Source organism: Oncorhynchus gorbuscha, linkage group LG08 (assembly GCF_021184085.1).
Source record: "Oncorhynchus gorbuscha isolate QuinsamMale2020 ecotype Even-year linkage group LG08, OgorEven_v1.0, whole genome shotgun sequence".
Lineage (NCBI taxonomy): Eukaryota > Metazoa > Chordata > Actinopteri > Salmoniformes > Salmonidae > Oncorhynchus > Oncorhynchus gorbuscha.
The window spans coordinates 14,657,483-14,678,856 of NC_060180.1; the positions used below are offsets into that span (position 1 = coordinate 14,657,483).

At 41.9% G+C, this 21,374-nt stretch overlaps 1 protein-coding gene across 1 annotated transcript; it reads left to right on the plus strand.

The window, feature by feature from the left end:
- Window positions 1-23: 23 nt before the first annotated feature.
- Window positions 24-1,371, plus strand: LOC124040755 (progonadoliberin-3). The gene is made up of 4 exons (XM_046357846.1): window positions 24-38; window positions 228-370; window positions 647-727; window positions 1,050-1,371. Exons 2-4 carry the CDS (start codon window positions 233-235, stop codon window positions 1,077-1,079), a joined length of 249 nt encoding a protein of 82 aa, XP_046213802.1. The 5' UTR covers window positions 24-38; window positions 228-232; the 3' UTR covers window positions 1,080-1,371.
- The last annotated feature ends 20,003 nt before the right edge of the window (window positions 1,372-21,374 follow it).

The following is a 21,374-nucleotide window of genomic DNA, read 5'->3' on the forward strand; positions in this document are numbered from 1 at the left end:
CCACCACAGTGTAGGAAGGAATACACAGAACGGAAAAAGTATGTGATTCATATAAGTATATTTAAAATTGTTAACTAATGTGCATTTGTGGGTAGTTCATATATACTGTACAATGTGCATATTCAATAGGTAATCATTGCAAGATGATCGCAAACTTCTGCTTGATGTAAAAATACATTATTTTTGACGATCACATTTAGCTGGTATTTGACTAGCTTTCTTTCCAGCTCCCATGGATCTTAGCAACAGAACGGTCGTGCAGGTGGTGGTGTTGGCGTTGGTAGCGCAGGTCACGCTCTCTCAGCACTGGTCGTATGGCTGGCTACCTGGAGGGAAGAGAAGTGTTGGGGAGCTGGAGGCCACCATCAAGGCAAGTACTATTTACCTCTACCTGTAACCACTGTTACAGCTATGTCTACATGTGCATACTGTACATGTAATTGTCCTTTAAGGAAATCTACTGTGTCTTGAAAACCTGTGAACATTTAAATGTGGCATTTATAGGGATAGTTTGTGTGTAATATTAGTTCAAGAGGCCTTTTCAAGAGTATATTGGCAATGTATATTAATTCAACTCTGTAAGGGTGTTGCATAAAGGGTATATGGGTCATAGCATTACAAATTCCTCCTACATATTGCTATCCAGATGATGGACACAGGAGGTGTAGTGGCTCTTCCTGAGGAGACAAGTGCACATGTCTCAGAGAGACTGAGACCATATGATGTAGTAAGTAGTCATATTAATTTATTAGGTTAGATATTGTATTCATTGTATTCCTAATGGCCAATTATTTATGTTTCATCTGAAGATGCTACATTTTCTCCTGGTAAAATATGTTGTAAACAATATACCAAAGTATCTGAAATAAATGTTTAGATAAGGGTAACGGCTGACAAATGGAAATCTTCCCTGAATTTAGCGAAGTGATACCTATAAATGTAGGGAGACAATGTTGCTCATGTCTGACACATCAGTATAATATAGATATATATAATATAGATATACAACATAAAGTAGACTTCTGAAGTTAACGCTTTGATTTCCCTAGATATTGAAGAAATGGATGCCTCATAAATAAACAACTGAGACCATTATTCAGAAAAGAAGCGAGAAGACAACATCAAGCAGACATACAGCATCACTATCAACATCAAGCAGACATACAGCATCACTATCAACATCAAGCAGACATACAGCATCACTATCAATATCAAGCAGACATACAGCATCACTATCAACATCAAGCAGACATACAGCATCACTATCAATATCAAGCAGACATACAGCATCACTATCAACATCAAGCAGACATACAGCATCACTATCAACATCAATGATGGAGCATTCAACTACAGTTCTGTCCATATCCAACAAACATCACATTTAGATTGATGTTATTTACTTGAAGTATAACACTTTTAACCTTCTGTAAAATTGTAATAAAGAAGTGATTCAAAAGGAGAAGTATCTTTGTATGTCTATGTAACAATATAATTTTAAACCGTCCCCTCGCCCATACCCGGGCGCGAACCAGGGACCTTCTGCACACATCAACAACAGTCACCCACGAAGCATCGTTACCCATCGCTCCACAAAAGCCACGTCCCTTGCAGAGCAAGGGGAAACACTACTTCAAGGTCTCAGAGCAGGTGACGTAACCGATTGAAACGCTATTTAGCGCACACCGCTAACTAAGCTAGCCGTTTCACATCCGTTACATCTATTGAACGTCCTTACAATACAGGAGCTTAAGTGTCCTATCCCAAATTTCAATTGATCAATTCGTGATCCTTCCAAATCTTTAGGTGGAGTTGAAAGAGCATTAATTGATTATTAACATACATTTGCTTGCTATGACCGACAAGCATGATCAACTTGTGATACAACGATCGTAGCATGACAACAGCTGGTAATTAAGTCAATTTATAAAACATCTATGGTGTCATTAGATTGAAACAGGGGTTTATGTCCCTTTTGTAATTAGATTATAGATTATTGCTTGTCGGTCATGCATAATTTCAACGGGAAAATGCACACTACCAGGACATTTGTTTCACCTCAAATTTCTGTGATAGTATGTCACTTGTTGAATAATTGAATTTGCATATTTAAAAATGATTCTGAAATGTCATGAGGGTTGACATGTTTCTCATAGTTTTGCCAGGACCATAGGCATCACAAAAAGAAAATGTGTTCAAACTTTCATGTCGTTCAATAAATTGCTGTTAATTATAAAAATTGGAATTGCATATCAGGCAAGGAAAGGAATTAGCAGGGGCATATGTTTTAAAGAGAACTCATTTCTGGCAAAGCCCCACAGACAGGGTACCGTACTAATCGCGTAGTGTATTAGGGGCCCATGATTCATGAACTGTACTGACACGAGGGACACCCTACACTGTTAGCGTGTGGTTGTGATGCACACCAATGAACCCAGACCACTGGTACTTTTGGGAAAAGGTGAACCGTAAAAGCATGTAGAATTGGAAAGAAATAAAACCAATTTCCATTGCACTTTCAGAACAATGGTTATTCATTTGTGATACCTCATATTGTTAGTTTAATTTTCATGGTTCAATTTGCATAATGCAATACTTTTCTTTGATGGGGAAAGACTTATGTATTTTACTTTAAAAGCGTACTTTACTCATTTTTGTTGCTGGAGAACATGCTCCAACTATTGCAACTAAACACATCTATGATTTTGCCAGGGAATGGGGAAGTTATGCCACTTTTGCTTGTGTGATTCTTGGGTTATTTTTTTAACCTTTATTTAACTAGGCAAGTCAGTTAAGAACAAATTCTTATTTTCAATGACAGCCTAGGAACAGTGGGTTAACTGCCTGTTCAGGGGCAGAACAATAGAATTTGTACCTTGTCAGCTCGGGGATTTGAACTTGCAACCTTTCGGTTAATATTATTATATTATTATATATTAGTCCAATGCTCTAACCACTAGGCCACCCTGCCGGGTTATGTTTCTCCAGCTCATATATATATATATTTTTTTCATACTTTTTCACTCAAGTAACACAGAATTGGTTCATGAGGCAGGTTAGTGGTATATATATGTGGTTGATATATGTTTAGGTCTACCCACACATTCATTGTATATTGTTCCAGTTGTAACCACCACCTTCTTAAATCCCCCTTGCAATCTTCTGTTTGAAAATATAACTTTCTTTTCCAGTTTAATTGCACATCTTTTAATGCATTTTTATTTCTTTTTTTTTTTTTAGCTGGTATCTATGTTTCCAAATTTGATTTAACCTCACTTTCTCCTTCCCAGACCCCCGGGTGGATATTCACTTTGTTTACCTCAAATTAAACTTCATATTGTTTACAACCTCTTAGTCCCTGAACATTTCATAGCATTTTGGATTTATTTATTTATTTATTTGTGGTAATGATTGGAGTGTTGGGATTCATTTCAATGTTGCCCTCATCTGCATGAAAATGATATAATTAACTTTTGATTAACCAGCTCGGCAGTTTGCTCCCCTATGCACACTGGTGAATGGTACCCACCACATTCTAATGACTGTTTTCCAATTGAGTGGTGACCTTTTCATCAAAGACCTGCAACCGGAGTTAAACAACAGTGGCAAATAATCATAGTGGAGACAAAGGTAGAGGCCGGCAGGCTAGGATGTCATCTTTAAATATAACAACAGAGATGAAAGCAACCTTATTGGGCTTTAGTGATGGTGGCGGAAAGCCAAGTGCTTGTTTGGTTGGCCATTGTTCAAGCTTTGGAGGTCACATCCATTGGCGCATTGAGAGGGAAAGGACAGGAAGGTAGAATGGTGCATTGTTACTTGTCCTCGCTCGGAGGGAATACTATTATGAAGGGCAATACATTTTGATTCTTTGTGCCATTTATTAATCTTCAAAACAATACTTTTTTTTGATAATAGCTTCAGGGGAAGAAGAAAAAAAAGAGTCTGAAAACCCGTACATTCAAGGCTAAAGCATTTCATAGAAGTGTATCCGTCAATCAAGTACATCCAACAAACATCCATAATTACATAATCAGTTTTGACGATTATCTACAGTATAACATTGTCTCAATATGCTATTTTCATACATTCATCATTTAGACCAGTTAAGAATGAATGTATGATAAAGTTGTATTCCATAGTAGGTGAGTTATTACAATGTCTCTTATTATTAACAGCTTGGTGAATATCCCATGAGGTAACTGTGAGACGGAATATGGAACTGAAGTTTCATGTGGGTAGTAGGCTACTATGTTCCCGCAGGCTATAGAGAGAAGCAAAGTCAGTCTTCAGAAAGAGTTTAAATGCCAGAAAGGTCTTGATACTTCAGAGGGTACTTAAAGGGATTTTAGAAACTCATAGTCAGGATGTCCATCAAGGAACTTGGGATGACAAGGTTATGTGGTGGTATGAGGATTTTGTGAAATCATTAGCCTATTTGATGAGACAGTCTATATTATTTGGCATTTCAACTACGACAGCGGTGCTGATTTAAAAAAATAATAATGATTATGGTATTGTTATACTTTGGACTGTGAACAACGAAGCACCATTGCAATAATGTAGTTACTATGCCCCCCCAAAAATTTTTTTAAAATAATAATTGCTCAATGAATGAAAATGGTTTCATAATGTGCCACATATTTATGTTAACGTTTTGTCATATCCATATTTCCCCACATGGTGACACTCTTGAGCTGTCTGATTATGAATCTGGTCTATACCTCATCCAGCACTTCAATCATACAAGTTGAACATTCCTCAAAATCAAACAAAGAATTCAATCAAACGACTGTCACTTCAACCGATTGCAACATGCATGTTGTATATGTTGTTGAAAACATGAAGAATACACACTATATATACAAAAGTATGTGGACACACATAAAATTAGTGGATTCAGCTATTTCAGCCACTCCCATGACTGACAGGTTTATAAAATCGAGCACAAAGCAAAAAATTGGCAGTAGAATCACCTTACAGAAGAGCTTAGTGACTTTAAACGTTGCAATGTCATCGGATACCACCTATCCAATAAGCCATTTCGGCAAATTCCTGCCCTGCTAGAGCTGCCCCGGTCAACTGTAAGTGCTGTTATTGTGAAGTGAAAATGTCTGGGAGCAACAACTGCACCACTGTGAAGTGGTAGGCCACACAAGCTCACAGAACTGGACCGCGGAGTGCTGAAAGCGCATAAAAATTGTCTGTCCTCGGTAGCAACACTCACTACTGAGTTCCAAACTGCCTCTGAAAGCAACGTCAGCACAAACTATTCGTCGGCAGCTTCATGAAATGGGTTTTCATGGTCGAGCAGCCGCACACAAGCCTAAGATCCTGCGCAATGCCAAGCATCAGTTGGAGTGGTGTAAAGCTCTCCGCCATTAGACTCTGGAGCAGTGGAAATGCGTTCTCTGGAGTGATGAATCACACTTCACCATCTGTCAGTCCGATAGACGATTCTGGGTTTGACGGATGCCAGGAGAACGCTATCTGCCCCAATGCATAATGCCAACTGTAAAGTTTGGTGGAGGAGGAATAATGGTCTGGGGGATGTTTTTCATGGTTCAGGCTAGGCCCCTTAGTTCTAGTAAAGTGAAATCTTAACGCTATTCTAGACGATTCTGTGCTTCCAACTTTGTGGCAACAGTTTGGGGAAGGACCTTTCCTGTTTCAGCATGACAATGCCCCCGTGAACAAAGCGAGGTCCATACAGCAATGGTTGTTGAGATCGGTATAGAAGAACTTGACTGGCCTGCACAGAGCCCTGACCTGAACCCCATCGAACACCTTTGGGATGAATTGGAAAGCTGTCTGCGAGCCATTCCTAATCACCCAACATCAGTGCCCAACCTCACTAATGCTCTTGTGGCTGAATGGAAACAAGTACCCGTAGTAATGTTTCAACATCCAGTTGAAAGCCTCCCTGGAAGAGTGGAGGCTGTTAAGGTAGCAAAGGGGGGAGCAACTCCATATTAATGCCCATGATTTTGGAATGAGATGTTCAACGAGTAGCTGTCCACATACCTCTGGTCGTGTAGTGTATTTTCAATTGTTGAGGTAGGGTTGCACTCCGCTTGCAATCCGTTTGAGCGGCACAGGATGCTGTTTTCACAGAAGGATTTGCAAAGCTGAACAAAAGTACATAAAATACGTACTATAAATACACATTTTCATTTCTTAGTTACTGTAACGACAGGCATTTGCTACAAGAGGAATTTTCTACGGCATACGGCAGTTAGTACACTAGACTAGGCTCCTTTATACTTCTATGCTGCCAGGGAACCTTCCTGTTGAGAACCGAGTTCTATCCTTTGATCACAGAACAGTGTTAAAGCACTGGGAGAAGGAGTAGGTATGAAATATGAATGAATACAGCTGTGTTCTGATGGATATGTCTCAAAGTACCCCAGTAAGGCACTGCTAAAGGCAAGGAAATCTGAGTTTTGGAAATATTATCTTACCAGTGCGTTTCTTACAACCATCCTAATGTGTGGTAGTTTTTCAACTTATGTTAGCATTGTTTTGTTTACACATACAGTGCATTCAAAAACTATTAAGACCCCTTGACTTTTTCACATTTTGTTACATTACAGCCTTATTCTAAAATTGATCAAATATTTTTTCAAATACACACAATAGCCCATAATGACAAAGTGAAAACAGTTTTTAGAAGTGTTTGCAAATTTATTACAAATAAAAAACAGAAGTACCTTTCTCAGACCCTTTGCTATGGGACTTGAAATTGAGCTCAGGTACATCCTGTTTCCATTAATAATCCTTGAGATTTTTCTTTGACTTGATTGGAGTCCACCTGTGGTAAATTCAATTGATTGGACATGATTTGGAAAGGCCCACACCTGTCTATATAAGGTCCCACAGCTGACAGTGCAATCAAGCAACCTTTAGGTTACTGGCCCAACGCTCTAACCGCTAGGCTACCTGCCGCCCCTGAAGCACTCCACCAACCAGACGGAAGCCACTAATCTGTAAAAAGGAACGCCAGCCCGCTTGGAGTTTGCCAAAAGGCACGAAAAGGACTCTCAGACCATGAGAAACAAGATTCTCTAGTCTGACCAAGATTGAACTCTTTGCCCTGAATGCCAAGAGTCATGTCTGGAGGAAACCTAGCACCGTCCCTACAGTGAAGCATGTTGGTGGCAGCTTCATGATGTGGGTTTGTTTTTCAGTTGCAGGGACTGGGAGACAAGTCAGGATCGAGGGAAAGATGAACGGAGCAAAGTACAGGGGGATCCTTGATGAAAGCCTGCTCCAGAGGGCTCAGGACCTCAGACTGTGGCAAAGTTTCATCTTACAAAAAGACAACAACCCTAAGCACACAGCCAAGACAACGCAGGAGTGGCTTCGGGACAAGTCTCTGAATGTCCTTGAGTGGCTTCAGCCAGAGCCCGGACTTGAACCCGATCGAACATCTCTGTAGAGATGTGCAGCGTCGCTCCCCATCCAACCTGACAGAGCTTGAGAGGATCTGCATAGAAGAAACTCCCCAAATACAAGTGTGCCAAGCTTCTGGCGTGTAATCCATGCCGAAGGTGCTTCAAAAAATGACTGAGTAAAGGGTCTGAATACTTATATGTGATACATTTGCATACATTTAAAAAGCCTGTTTTTGCTTTGTTATTATGGGGTATTGTGCGTAGATTTATGAGATGTTTTATTTTTTTAATACATTTTAGAATAAGGCTGCAACAACCAAATGTGGAAATAGGCAAGGGGTCTGAATACTTTCCAAATACACTGTAGATCAGACATGAAACATGACTGTGAATACCAGTACAATTCATTTTTGTTTGATTTTGAAATCTCTTTTAGACAAATGGAATATGAGTTTTAAGAACAAGCTGTAGTGCCAGAGTTCCTATATATGGTATGAGATCATTTAACAGCGGGTGAGGTGTTTGAGGCGTTGTCACCACCGTGTGTAGCTTTTCATTTCCTAATGCCCATTAGAAGCTGTGACTCATTGGAGGGCATAAGTTAGTAATGTACTGTAGAACTGATGATGTAATCTGAATAGCAACGATTAAAACATTCCCTAACCAGAAAATGTGGATTGATGGCAGGATTCGCGTGAAACTGAAAGCGGGAACCACTGCTTTTAATCAGGTCAAGGTGACTGGTAACATGACCGAATACAAACAGTGCAGCTATTCCCTCCGCAAGGCTATCAAACAAGCTAAGCGTCAGTACAGAGACAAAGTAGAATCTCAATTCAACGGCTCAGACACAAGAGGCATGTGGCAGGGTCTACAGTCAATCACGGACTACAAGAAGAAAACCAGCCCAGTCACGGACCAGGATGTCTTGCTCCCAGGCAGACTAAATAACTTTTTTGCCCGCTTTGAGGACAATACAGTGCCACTGACACGGCCTGCAACGAAAACATGCGGACTCTCCTTCACTGCAGCCGAGGTGAGTAAGACATTTAAACGTGTTAATCCTCGCAAGGCTGCAGGCCGAGACGGCATCCCCAGCCGGGCCCTCAGAGCATGCGCAGACCAGCTGGCCGGTGTGTTTACGGACATATTCAATCAATCCCTATACCAGTCTGCTGTTCACACATGCTTCAAGAGGGCCACCATTGTTCCTGTTCCCAAGAAAGCTAAGGTAACTGAGCTAAACGACTACCGCCCCGTAGCACTTACTTCCGTCATCATGAAGTGCTTTGAGAGACTAGTCAAGTACCATATCACCTACACCCTACCTGACACCCTAGACCCACTCCAATTTGCTTACCGCCCAAATAGGTCCACAGACGATGCAATCTCAACCACACTGCACACTGCCCTAACCCATCTGGACAAGAGGAATACCTATGTGAGAATGCTGTTCATCGACTACAGCTCGGCATTCAACACCATAGTACCCTCCAAGCTCGTCATCAAGCTCGAGACCCTGGGTCTCGACCCCGCCCTGTGCAACTGGGTACTGGACTTCCTGACGGGCCGCCCCCAGGTGGTGAGGGTAGGCAACAACATCTCCACCCCGCTGATCCTCAACACTGGGGCCCCACAAGGGTGCGTTCTGAGCCCTCTCCTGTACTCCTTGTTCACCCACGACTGCGTGGCCACGCACGCCTCCAACTCAATCATCAAGTTTGCGGACGACACAACAGTGGTAGGCTTGATTACCAACAACGACGAGACGGCCTACAGGGAGGAGGTGAGGGCCCTCGGAGTGTGGTGTCAGGAAAATAACCTCACACTCAACGTCAACAAAACTAAGGAGATGATTGTGGACTTCAGGAAACAGCAGAGGGAACACCCCCCTATCCACATTGATGGAACAGTAGTGGAGAGGGTAGCAAGTTTTAAGTTCCTCGGCATACACATCACAGACAAACTGAATTGGTCCACTCACACAGACAGCATCGTGAAGAAGGCGCAGCAGCGCCTCTTCAACCTCAGGAGGCTGAAGAAATTTGGCTTGTCACCAAAAGCACTCACAAACTTCTACAGATGCACAACACCGCCTGGTACGGCAACTGCTCCGCCCACAACCGTAAGGCTCTCCAGAGGGTAGTGAGGTCTGCACAACGCATCACCGGGGGCAAACTACCTGCCCTCCAGGACACCTACACCACCCGATGTTACAGGAAGGCCATAAAGATCATCAAGGACAACAACCACCCGAGCCACTGCCTGTTCACCCCGCTATCATCCAGAAGGCGAGGTCAGTACAGGTGCATCAAAGCTGGGACCGAGAGACTGAAAAACAGTTTCTATCTCAAGGCCATCAGACTGTTAAACAGCCACCACTAACATTGAGTGGCTGCTGCCAACACACTGACACTGACACTGACTCAACTCCAGCCACTTTAACAATGGTAATTGATGGTGAAATGATGTAAAATATATCACTAGCCACTTTAAACAATGCTACCTTATATAATGTTACATACCCTACATTATTCATCTCATATGCATACGTATATACTGTACTCTATATCATCTACTGCATCCTTATGTATTACATGTATCACTAGCCACTTTAACTATGCCACTTTGTTTACATACTCATCTCATATGTATATACTGTACTCGATACCATCTACTGCATCTTGCCTATGCCGTTCTGTACCATCACTCATTCATATATCTTTATGTACATATTCTTTATCTCCTTACACTGTGTATAAGACAGTAGTTTTGGAATTGTTAGTTAGATTACTTGTTGGTTATTACTACATTGTCGGAACTAGAAGCACAAGCATTTCGCTACACTCGCATTAACATCTGCTAACCATGTGTATGTGACAAATAAAATGTTGATTTGATTTTATTTTATTTGAATTACGAGGGATATCATCACATTAACTTTTTGGAATGAAACATTAGTATATGCTGGTGACCTCGTACTTTTGAGACATATCCTTCTCTTGTTGCCCACTCTTTCATCTTTTCATCTTGAAATGCCAGCCTTTGGACCAGAGATTAGATAATGTCCCTGTACTGTTAGAGGGAAGCTCTGTGCCTGGCTTGATTACCCTTACTGACTGTGTGGCTGCCCCCATGCCAGGGCCAAACCACGCTTAGATCCTTTCAGAGATAGGTCATAACAGTAACAGTACTTACGTGATAATTTGGGTACACCAATTCCCATGACCCACTACATCTAACACTGGGCCCATGCCATAAACCTTCCTCCCAAGACTCTTCCACCTACGCTGGCCTCTATGGCATGTCCCCTAAGTATGTTTTAGCCCGTCGCTACACAGCAATTAGCAGTATATTGCAAGCTGTGAGGGAAGACAGAATCCCTGTCCACGTTTCAACTCCAGATCACGAGTCTCCAACCCGACTTCAAGGCAAACCATGCAATTAGCCACATAATGATAATGTGTTATAGTGGAACAAAGATGGGGGGAAACCGTGCTGGGGTGAGGGCGAGGGGGATGCTAATAGGGGAGGGGGATATGGAGACAAAATGAATGGGATTATCAAACATACAGTATGCAGTGATGAATTACATTCTGGCCTCTAATTATCCATTCCTTTTATGTGTGGACCAACAGTGTGTTTTTTGTATACTAGCCATCTGTGGCCATTGGTCTTCAGATAGCACACTGGGGTTCTGGCTTTTATTTCTTGTAAGAAAGGAGTTCTAGAGGTAGCTCATGCAGCTAGGCCGCTGAGAAGAAAAGGGGAGATCCACTGACACGTCTCTCAGTTGACCTTGCACAGCTAATGAAACTCATTTGAATATATTTTGTATTAGTGCAGAAATATGAGCGATGTCAACCATTTTGTATGAATATTTGACCATTAGAGATGTTGTATGTCGATTCTATGTCCCAACATGTTTCAAATTACCCAAACTGTTACCACTATATCAGAGGTTTCAACTTCAGCTTGCCAATAGAAAGCGAAAAACAGACTGCCTTGCTCAGAACACTAAACACAGCTGTATTCGCTGTGCTCTGAGAACAGACCGTTCTTCCAGTCTAGCATTGGACTTTATGGATGATATTATTTCACTGGGTGTTGTGCAAAACGAGCCCATTCCCCCGGAGTGGCTGCAACTTCACCTTGGTGGGTTAATGCTGTGATATTCTGTGTATTCTTCACTCACTTCATTTTACTCAGAGCAAAGCCCCTGGAGATGGCTTATCTTGGAGCTGGAACAGGTGCACTCTAATTTACTCCTATTGCTTGGGGAGCCCAGGGGCCCCTGTAAAGAAAAAAGTAGCGATGTAGCTAGTGCACTCCACTGTATGCCACAAACAGCCAGAGAAAGAGCATTTAATGGAAAACGAGCAAACTGCTGCTTTTAGAAAAGCTTTATCCTTAGAATGCGGAAGTTCTTTCCAAAATGTTCTATCTAATCATTTTATTGAGCTACATTCACACAACACAGTCTGATTGTGTCCCCGTCCACCCATTTTTAAACAAATGTCAACTCCCAGAACAATGTAGAGAAAGTTCAGAGGAAACCATACATGGAAATGTATATTTTGTATATATGTATATTTTACACTTTATCCTACATGAGCACATCACACAAGACAAATTGGTGTGATTTTGTTTCCCAGACACCAAACTACTGCCAATATTTTGATCTGCTAAATTGTCTTGATGTGACATTAGGAAGGTGACTTACAGTAGTAGTGGAGCTTTCTGTCCTATTGGCTTGTATCACAGTGTTGATCCTATTAGGCAACAGACAGTCTGGGTTATGGCCTATATGCTTTTCAGCGGGGAGAAAAAGTTTGGATGTCGTGATTATTCTCCAGTGCTTTCAGATTGAGCAAAGCTTTCGAGTTAGAATTTAGTTTCCAATTCCTTCTCTTTAAGGAACCATGGATTCGAAGAGTAGAGCTGGTTTGTTATTTGTTCGGTATATTATAGGTCTGAATTCAGTCAGTATTTTTGTTTTGTGTTGTTCTTCTCTGGGGAATTATGCAATCAAAGCAGACGCTTCAAGCAGTCTGGAAAGTGCCCCTTGTGAATAAGAGAAAAGCTTGTACACAGCAAAAAAAAAATGTGTGTGTGTGTGTGTGGGGGGGGGGGTGGCAACAAAGCAAACATATATGTTATTGTTCCATGTACTATATAAGCCTACCTGTATACTGCTTGTTTTTCAAAGAGACACGGTATGCCAACTCTCTACATTATGTGGAACAGTCCATAACGGTTGGAGTATAAAAGGAATACACATTCATCAAATAAAAAAAACACAATTTGCTTTTTAATTATTTGTATTACAGTGCATGTTTTCTCAAGGTTCTCGGAAATGTAACTTCTTCAAGGATAGCTTGGTAACCTAGGATGTCAGTGTGAAAAAGTAGAGGACGTTCATTTTAAACAAGACAGATGAATTCAGGACAGAGAGAATGTGTATGGTGTGTGCGTACGTACGTACGTGTTTGTATGTGTGTGTATGTGAGAGATGAAGGATTATATGCACTTTTAATGAGTGTGTGTACTCTAAGCTCTTGTTTTTAATTACCTTGCCATGACATAATTTGCTGGGAGTTTATATATGCCTGAAAGGTTTTCACTTTCGCTGTTGTCAACTCAACAGCATTTGAACCAATCAATACCTGTCTGTCCTGTGGCACACTCATAGTTGGCCATTAGGAGAGAGCTGCTTATAGTAAGCTCAGCCAATACCATTAGCCCTAGCCTGAGGGCAGTTCCATGCCTTAGTCAGGGTAGGCACCTGCCTCGTCACCCCCACCGCACCCCCTTATCCACCCCTCACCCCTCCACCACCATTAAGCAGCTCCCACTGGACATCATTTGGACACATCGGCCAAAGAGCACTTCTTTATTCCCTCTCTTTTCTTTGCCTGGCTCCACCAAAAATCAATACATCTACCCTTTTTCTTAGTTTCACAATTTTGCCTCAATATGATTCACCTCTCAGCTGAATACAGGATCAGCTTATTTTATCTACTACTTCCTGTGAGTAATAGGTCCACAGCTCTCAGTTAAAGAAAAATAAATAGAGAAATTAATACAAAACAGATCCTATAATCATTATTTTATAAAGCTACTAGGTAGTTCATTTTCTCCTTACTGGCACCTTGTGGACCGGTCTCTCGGAACATTTGATATTACCGTTGGAAATACACAAATGACTGCCATTGTAACAATACTAATTCAAATCATCATGAAAAAATAATAATCTCCAATGATAATCTTACCAACGCTTTGTTCATGGCATATGAAATCCATCAACACTCAAATATATTCCCAGGGATTATTAGACTCTACTGTCCTGGGCACTCTCACTAGGGCCAGGATTCAATCCATATAACCCTGTTGACATGCATGGTAAACACTGCACATTTCGGCTCAATCGGATATGACCTTTAATTGGCGCATTGTCCACAATGTGCGAACACATTCAATCTCAGCCTAGTTTTCTCTTTTCCTAACAATGTGACATACCAAACCCCATAAACAAGACAGGAGACCAGAACACCTACTTATTACATCCATTTTTTATTGCAGGGTGCCAATACACTTTTGCAGACCATAACACAAAAGAGTAGTGTATATATTCTCATTAAGGTAGCTACAGTCATTCACTTACTCAAGTCAACCTTCCTCATTTACAGCCCTAAGTCTTGGACACTCCTGTTTACAGTAATAACCCTGAACAGTGATATAGCTGGCTGGTGGTTTCGCAGCGCTGGCGATCTCTTTGGTCGCCTCTATCGATCGGGGTCCTAATGAGCAGCAGTAGGGTTGTGGCTAATGGTGTTGTGTCTGGCACCCGTAGTAAACGCCCACACCGAGATGATCATTCCCAGGGGGCTGTGGGAAAGGTTGGGCTGAGCCAAACCCTCAGGGTGGTGGCGACACACTTCACGGGTCAAGGTAAAGGATCAAAATGAACAGTCAGGGCTTCCCTTGCTGTCTTGAGAGGGAAAAAATATCTAGTACTGTGTACGCAGTTGTCTATCTCAATCCTAAAGTCCATATTCCCAGGATATAACTACGCTATTTGGTTTCACAGTAATAACAACAGAGCTTGGATTTTAGATTAATTCCCTCTATCACACAATTATAATGGTCACATGTTCTCCCTCTAAACAAGTCTAATCTTTTATTAAACCATCATTTTCATAGCATTGTGGTATTGTTTTGTGCACGCCAAAAACGACTTATCCACTGTTGCATTCCAGTCTTTGAAACTAGTACTGCACCAAAGTGAACGGGATTCCACTAAACTTTCTAACTGGTATTAAGAGACCCTGAAAGAGACCTGTCTTGACAGACTGCTAATGGCTTATATGACTTCAGAGATTGTCCTGGCACAAACACAGTCATCCCCTTCAGATAGCAGGGGAGTCTTTGTGCTTTTCGATACATGGACATTCTGTCTTTGTTGTGAGACAGCCAAAAAGTTCAGTACAATCGGTAATAAGTACACATTACACAACGGGTGGGTCTAATCCTGAGTGCTGATTGGTTAAAACCACATTCCAGCCTGTGTCGATTCCACAAGTTACCACCGGCTAAATCTATGATGTTAAAATGCCAAGAATAAAATATATTCTTTTTTCAATCAAACCTACACTTTATAAGTAAAATAAGCTTTTATGTTTCTGGGCCCTGTCAAATAATTGTTATCATAATCAAAGTAACCTTTATTTTTTTGTATTACTCTTCCTATGAAGTGTACTCTACTCCATGGTAACAACAACCTTTCCACCAGTGCAAGTTTGATTGAATTCATCCCCATAGTGTATTAGTATGCCTCCATTGTAATGAAGTCAGCCTACCCCATGCCCTGATGGAGCCAGTCATGCCCCATTCGGAGTCACACTGCCATGTCCTAGCAAATGCTGAGCATGTAAAACAGATCTGTCAATTATTCAACATGAACAGGAGGATGTGTGGAGTGACATGGGGGATGGACTGTGCCTCGGGCAGATGGGGGTACCGCTTTGATGTGAGCGTGTGCAAGGTGTGCTGGGTAATCTGGTTGCCCCCTCACCCAACTCTCTTGCTCACTCTTTATAATTTCTCCCACCTCTCCCTCTATCACTCTCTCTCTCTCTCTCTCTCTCTCTCTCTCTCTCTCTCTCTCTCTCTCTCTCTCTCTCTCTCTCTCTCTCTCTCTTTCTCTTTCTCTCTCTCTCTCTCTCTCTCGCTCTTTCTCTCTCTCTCTCTCTCTCTCTCTCTCTCTCTCTCTCTCTCTCTCTCTCTCTCTCTCTCTCTCGCTCTCTCTCTCAATTCAATTCAGTTTGCTTTATTGTCATGACGTAACAATGTACATAGTATTGCCAAAGCTTACTTTGGATATTTACAATATTAAAATAATAAGAATCAAAATTGTCAACGGGACCACAGTAATAACAATAACCAAGGGTCAAAATAACTATACATTGAACAATGAGCATAGAGGACATGTGCCGGTTGGTTGGTCTGTCAGACACTGTCCCACATCTTATGGCAGGCAGCAATGCAGTGTGCTGCCATCCCACAGCTCTCTGTGTCCTCCCCCAACAGGATGGGTAGCCTACTCTCATCAGAAAGGTATTTGAAACCGTGAATAAGGGTTTCAAATTCGGGGAAATGACACTCTAATTGTTTTATATCTTTCACATTTTGTCAGGGACTGCAGCTCTCTCTCTCAGGTGCTGCTGTTGTGCAGTGGTTGCACAGCCTTTCCTCTACAGGGAGCCAGGTTTTCCTGTGTCTACCCTTTTCAATGGCATGGCTGTGCTCACTGAGCCTGTACTTTGTCAAGGTTTTTCTAAGGTTTTGATCAGTAACCATGGTCAAATAGTTAGCCACGGTGTACTGTCGATTTAGGGCCGGATAGCACTGCATTTTGCTTTGTGTTTGTGTTTCCCAATATGCAATGTAGTTTTGTTTTGACTGTGTTGTAATTTGGTTTATTCTGATTGATTGGATGTTTTGATCCTGAGGTGAACTCAGCCCCAGGACCAGCTGGATGAGGGGACTATTTTATTTTCTTAGCTCTTGACATTGCAGGACTTGGTAATGATATGAGAGGGGGTTACTGTATTTTAGGTGTTTCTAAAACTTAATTGCTCTTCTTTGAGTTTTTATTATTAGTGGATATTGGCCTAATTCTGTCCTGCATGCATTGTTTGTGGTTTTTATCTGGAAATGTAGGAGAACCTTACAGAACTCAGCAGGCAGGGTTTCAATGGGGTGTTTGTCCCATTTGGTGAAATCTTGTTTTGCAAGTGTACCCCACACCTCGCTGCCATGAAGTGCAATTGGTTCAATGACACATTTAATTCATTTTAGCCACATTTTAATAGGTATTTCAATTTGAATTAGTTTTTTAATGGCATAGAATGCCCTGCATGCTTTCTCTCTCAGTTCATTGACTGCCTCATTAAGATGTCCAGTTGAGCTTATTTTTAAACCTAAGTAATTGTAGTGTGTGCAGTACTCTATATATTTTGTACCAATTGAGAACTTTGGTCTAATTTCCTGAGATCTAGATCTTCTCTGGAAAATCATTATTTTAGTCATTTTGGGGTTTACTGCCAGGGCCCAGGTTTGGCAGTACTACTCTCTGTCTATAGCAGATCCAGGCTCTTCTCTCTCTTTCTCGCTCTCGCTCTCTCTCTCTCTCTCTTTCTCTCTATCTCACTCACTCCCTTTCTCTTTCTCTCTCTCTTTCTCTTTCTCTCTCTCAGTATCTCTCTCTCTCTCCCTCTCACACACACACACACACACACACACACACACACACACACACACACACACACACACACACACACACACTGACTCTCTCAATTTCAATTTCAATTTAAGGGCTTTATTTGCATGGCAAACTTATGTTAACATTGTCAAAGCAAGTGAACTAGATCATTTAAAAAAGTTCAATAAACAATATAAATTATCATTAAACATTACACTCACAAAAGTTCCAAAAGAATAAAGACATTACAATTGTCATATTATGTGCAAATAGGGAAAATAAATAAACATAAATATGGGTTGTATTTACAATAGTGTTTGTTTTTCACTGGTTGCCCTTTTCTTGTGGTAACAAGTCACAAATCTTGCTGTAGTGATGGAACACTGTGGTATGTCACCCAATACATATGAGAGTTTATCAACATTGGATTTGTTTTCGAATTCTGTGTGGATCTATGTAATCTGAGGCAAATCTGTGTCTCTAATATGGTCATTCATACATTTGGCAGGAGGTTAGGAAGTGCAGCTCAATTTCCACCTCATTTTGTGGGCAGTGTGCACATAGCTTGTCTTCTCTTGAGAGCCAGGTCTGCCTACGGCGGCCTTTCTCAATAGCGAGGCTATGCTCACTGCGTCTGTACATAGTCAAAGCTTTCCTTAAGTTTGGATCAGGCACAGTGGTCGGGTATTCTGCCAGTGTGTACTCTCTGTTCAGGGCCAAGTAGCCTTCTAGTTTGCTGAGGTTTTTTTGTTAATTCTTTCTAATGTGTCAAGTAATTATCTTCTGGTTTTCTCATGATTTGGTTGGATCTAACTGTGTTGCTGTCCTGGAGCTCTGTAGGGTGTGTTTGTGTTTGTGAACAGAGCCCCAGGACCAGCTTGCCTAGCAAAGTATTCTACAGATTCATCTCTCTGTAGGTGGTGGCTTTTGTTATGGAAGGTTATTGTTTCCTTTTAGGTGGTTGTAGAATTTAACGTCTCTTTTCTAGATTTTGATAAGTAGCTGGTATCGACCTAATTCTGCTTTGCGTACATTATTTGGTGTTTTATTTGGTGTTTTACGAAAAGAGACGTTAAATTCTACAACCACCTAAAAGGAAACAATAACCTGTAGGTGTTTGTCCCATTTTGTTAATTATTGTTTGGTGAGTGGACCCCAGACCTCACAACCATAAAGGGCAATGGGTTCTCAAATCAAATTTTATATGTCACATGCGTCAAATACAACAGTGAAATTACTTGCAAGCCCTTAACCAACAATTCAGTTTTAGGGGCTTCCTCTAACACCGCCTGGTATAGAGGTCCTGGATGGATGGAAGCTTAGCCCCAGGCCAGGTGCACTACCCTCTGTAGTGTCACAGGCCGGCTCATAGCCTGTGGCAAAAATGAGGGGACGCGAAACAGGTTTAGGCCAATTAAAAAATGATCTTTATTGTAAACAAAACGATGAACTTTAAACTAAGAAAAAGGAATGAGGTGTGGAAGTATCATAATGTAAGGTGTATGTAAAGTGCAGGGATGCGTGAATCTGTGTGTGTGAATGACTGAGTGAAAACTATGCAAAACTACAAAGGAACAAACAAAACAGGTTCATACCTGGAGGAGCAGAGAGAGAGCAGTGATTAGTGACAGTTTAAATACTTAGAGCCCAGGTGACTCCAATCACTAACGACCCTCCTCTGCCTGCAGGAGGAACCGCCCCTGCACTGCAGAGGAGGAGCCGTGACACCCCACTCCTTAAAATGAGGGTCCCACCCTCAACCCAACTTCCTCCAACATATTCAAAACAATTAAGATCCCTCCCCCCCCCCCCCATCCCAAAAAGGATACCAGTCCCGGCTCCTAGTAGTAGCCCCGTGTCCCCCAACTGACTGTCCAACCCTCAATCTCGGCAGCCCTGGTACCTGGGGAGCAATTTAAGAGGAAAGAGGCGCAGACAGCCCGTAGGGGTCAGCAGAGAGAAGATACAAACTAGGTTAAAGGAGTACGGGACAGAGCATCAGCAATGATATTATTCTTACCACTAACGTGTCTAATATCAAGGTTGAATGGTTGCAAGAACAAAGCCCAACGCATCAGCGCTGGTTGGGATTTTGCAGGGACCTCAGAAAAATAAGTGGGTTGTGGTCAGTGAACACAGTTAAAGGGGTCAAACCAGACCCAACATAGACCTCGAAGTGCTGTAAAGCCAAAATGAGACCTAAAGCCTCCCTTTCAATTACAGAATAGGTTTTCTGATACTTATTAAATTTCCGGGAGAAGAAACTGACTGGACACTAAACATTGTTATCATTCTCCTGGAGAAGCACAGCCCCAGCGCCGATTTGACTGGCGTCTACCTGCAATTTGAAAGGTTTCCCAAAATTTGATGCTGCCAATACAGGTGCCAAACACAAAAGAGCCTTAACTGCATCAAATGCCTCTTGACACTGGGTGGACCAGATAAATTCAGCCTTGGCCTTCAACAGATTGGTCAGGGGGGACACTACTACTGAAAAGTTTTTACAGAAAGCACGGTAGTACCCCGCCATTCCCAGGAAGCGCATCAGTTCTTTCTTTGTGGGCGGCTGTGGGAACTGCTTCACAGCCTGGACCTTGGCATCCACAGGACAGACAAAACCCTGACCAACAACCTTGCCTAGGTATGTGACTGTAGCTTTGGCAAACTCACCTTTTGCCAAATTAATAGTCAACCTGGCCCACACCAGTCTTTCGAACAGGACTTGCACTCTCCAAACATGCTCCTCCCAGGAGTCTGAGTAGATGACCACGTCGTCCAAATACACGGCACACCCTTCCAGACCTGAGACCACCGGATTCATTAGCCCCTGGAAGGTGGCTGGAGCATTCCGCAAGCCGAAAGGCATCACTGTATAAGAGAACAAACCAGAGGGCGTTATAAAGGCAGCAATCTCACAAGCTGGTAAGGGGTACTTGCCAATATCCCTTTAAAATATCAAATTTGCTAACATACTTTGCTGACCCAACTTGTTCAATACAGTACTCCATCCTAGGAAGATGGTAAAGGTCTGCTTTAGTAACACTGTTAACTTTTCTATAATCAGTGCAAGGTCTGAAAGTGGAATCAGACTTTTTGACCAAAAGACAGGGTGAAGCCCAATTTGAACAACATGGGCAAACTTAATGATGATGTTGGAGTCACGCCTGGCCATGCGGTCATGAGAGAACAGGGAGTACAGGAGGATCCAGTTGCAGAGGGAGGAGTTTAGATCCAGGGTCCTTAGCTTAGTGATGAGCATTGAGGTCACTATGATGTTGAACGCTGAGCTGTAGTCAATGAATAGCATTCTCTCATAGGTGTTCCTTTTGTCCAGGTGGGAAAAGGCAGTGTGGTGTGCTGTCTATGGTTTCTGGGATTATCGTGTTGATGTGAGCCATGACCAGCCTTTCAAAGCACTTCATTGCTACAGACATGAGTGGTACGAGTCAGTTCTCATTTAGGCTGGTTACTTTAGTGTTCTTGGGCACAGGGACCATGCTGGTCTGCTTGAAACATGTTGGTATGACAGACTCAGTCAGGGACAGGTTGAAAATTTCAGTGAAAACACTTGCCAGTTGATCAGTGCATGCTCGGAGTACACATCCTAGTAATCCGTCTGGCCCTGCGACCTTGTGAATGTTGACCTGTTTAAAGGTCTGACTCTCATAAGCTATGGAGAGCGTGATCACACAGTCATCCGAAACAGCTGACGCTCTCATGCATGTTTCAGTGTTGCTTGCTTCTAAGGGAGAATAGAAGTAATTTGGCTCGTATAACTGATTCAAGTATTTTTAGCCAGATCCTAATTGGTATGTAAACTTTTATGTTCCTTTTGATTGCATAGAAGGCCCTTCTTGCCTTTTCTCCCAGCTCATTCACATCTTTATGGAAGTTACCTGTGGCACTTACGGTATGTTTACGCCGAGGTATGCATTGTTTTTTGTGTGCTCTAGGGCAGTGGTTCGCAAACTTTTATAGTCCCGTACACCTTCAAACATTCAATTTCCAGCTGCGTACCCCCTCTCAAATTTGTTTTTTTTTGCCATTATTGTAAGTCTGCCACACACACATTATAAGATACATTTATTAAACAAAAGAATGAGTGTGAGTTTCTGTCACATCCCAGCTCGTGGGAAGTGACAAAGAGCTTTTTTAGGACCAGGACCCAAACAATAATGTAATAATAATCAATCATTTTGCTCTTTATTTAACCATCT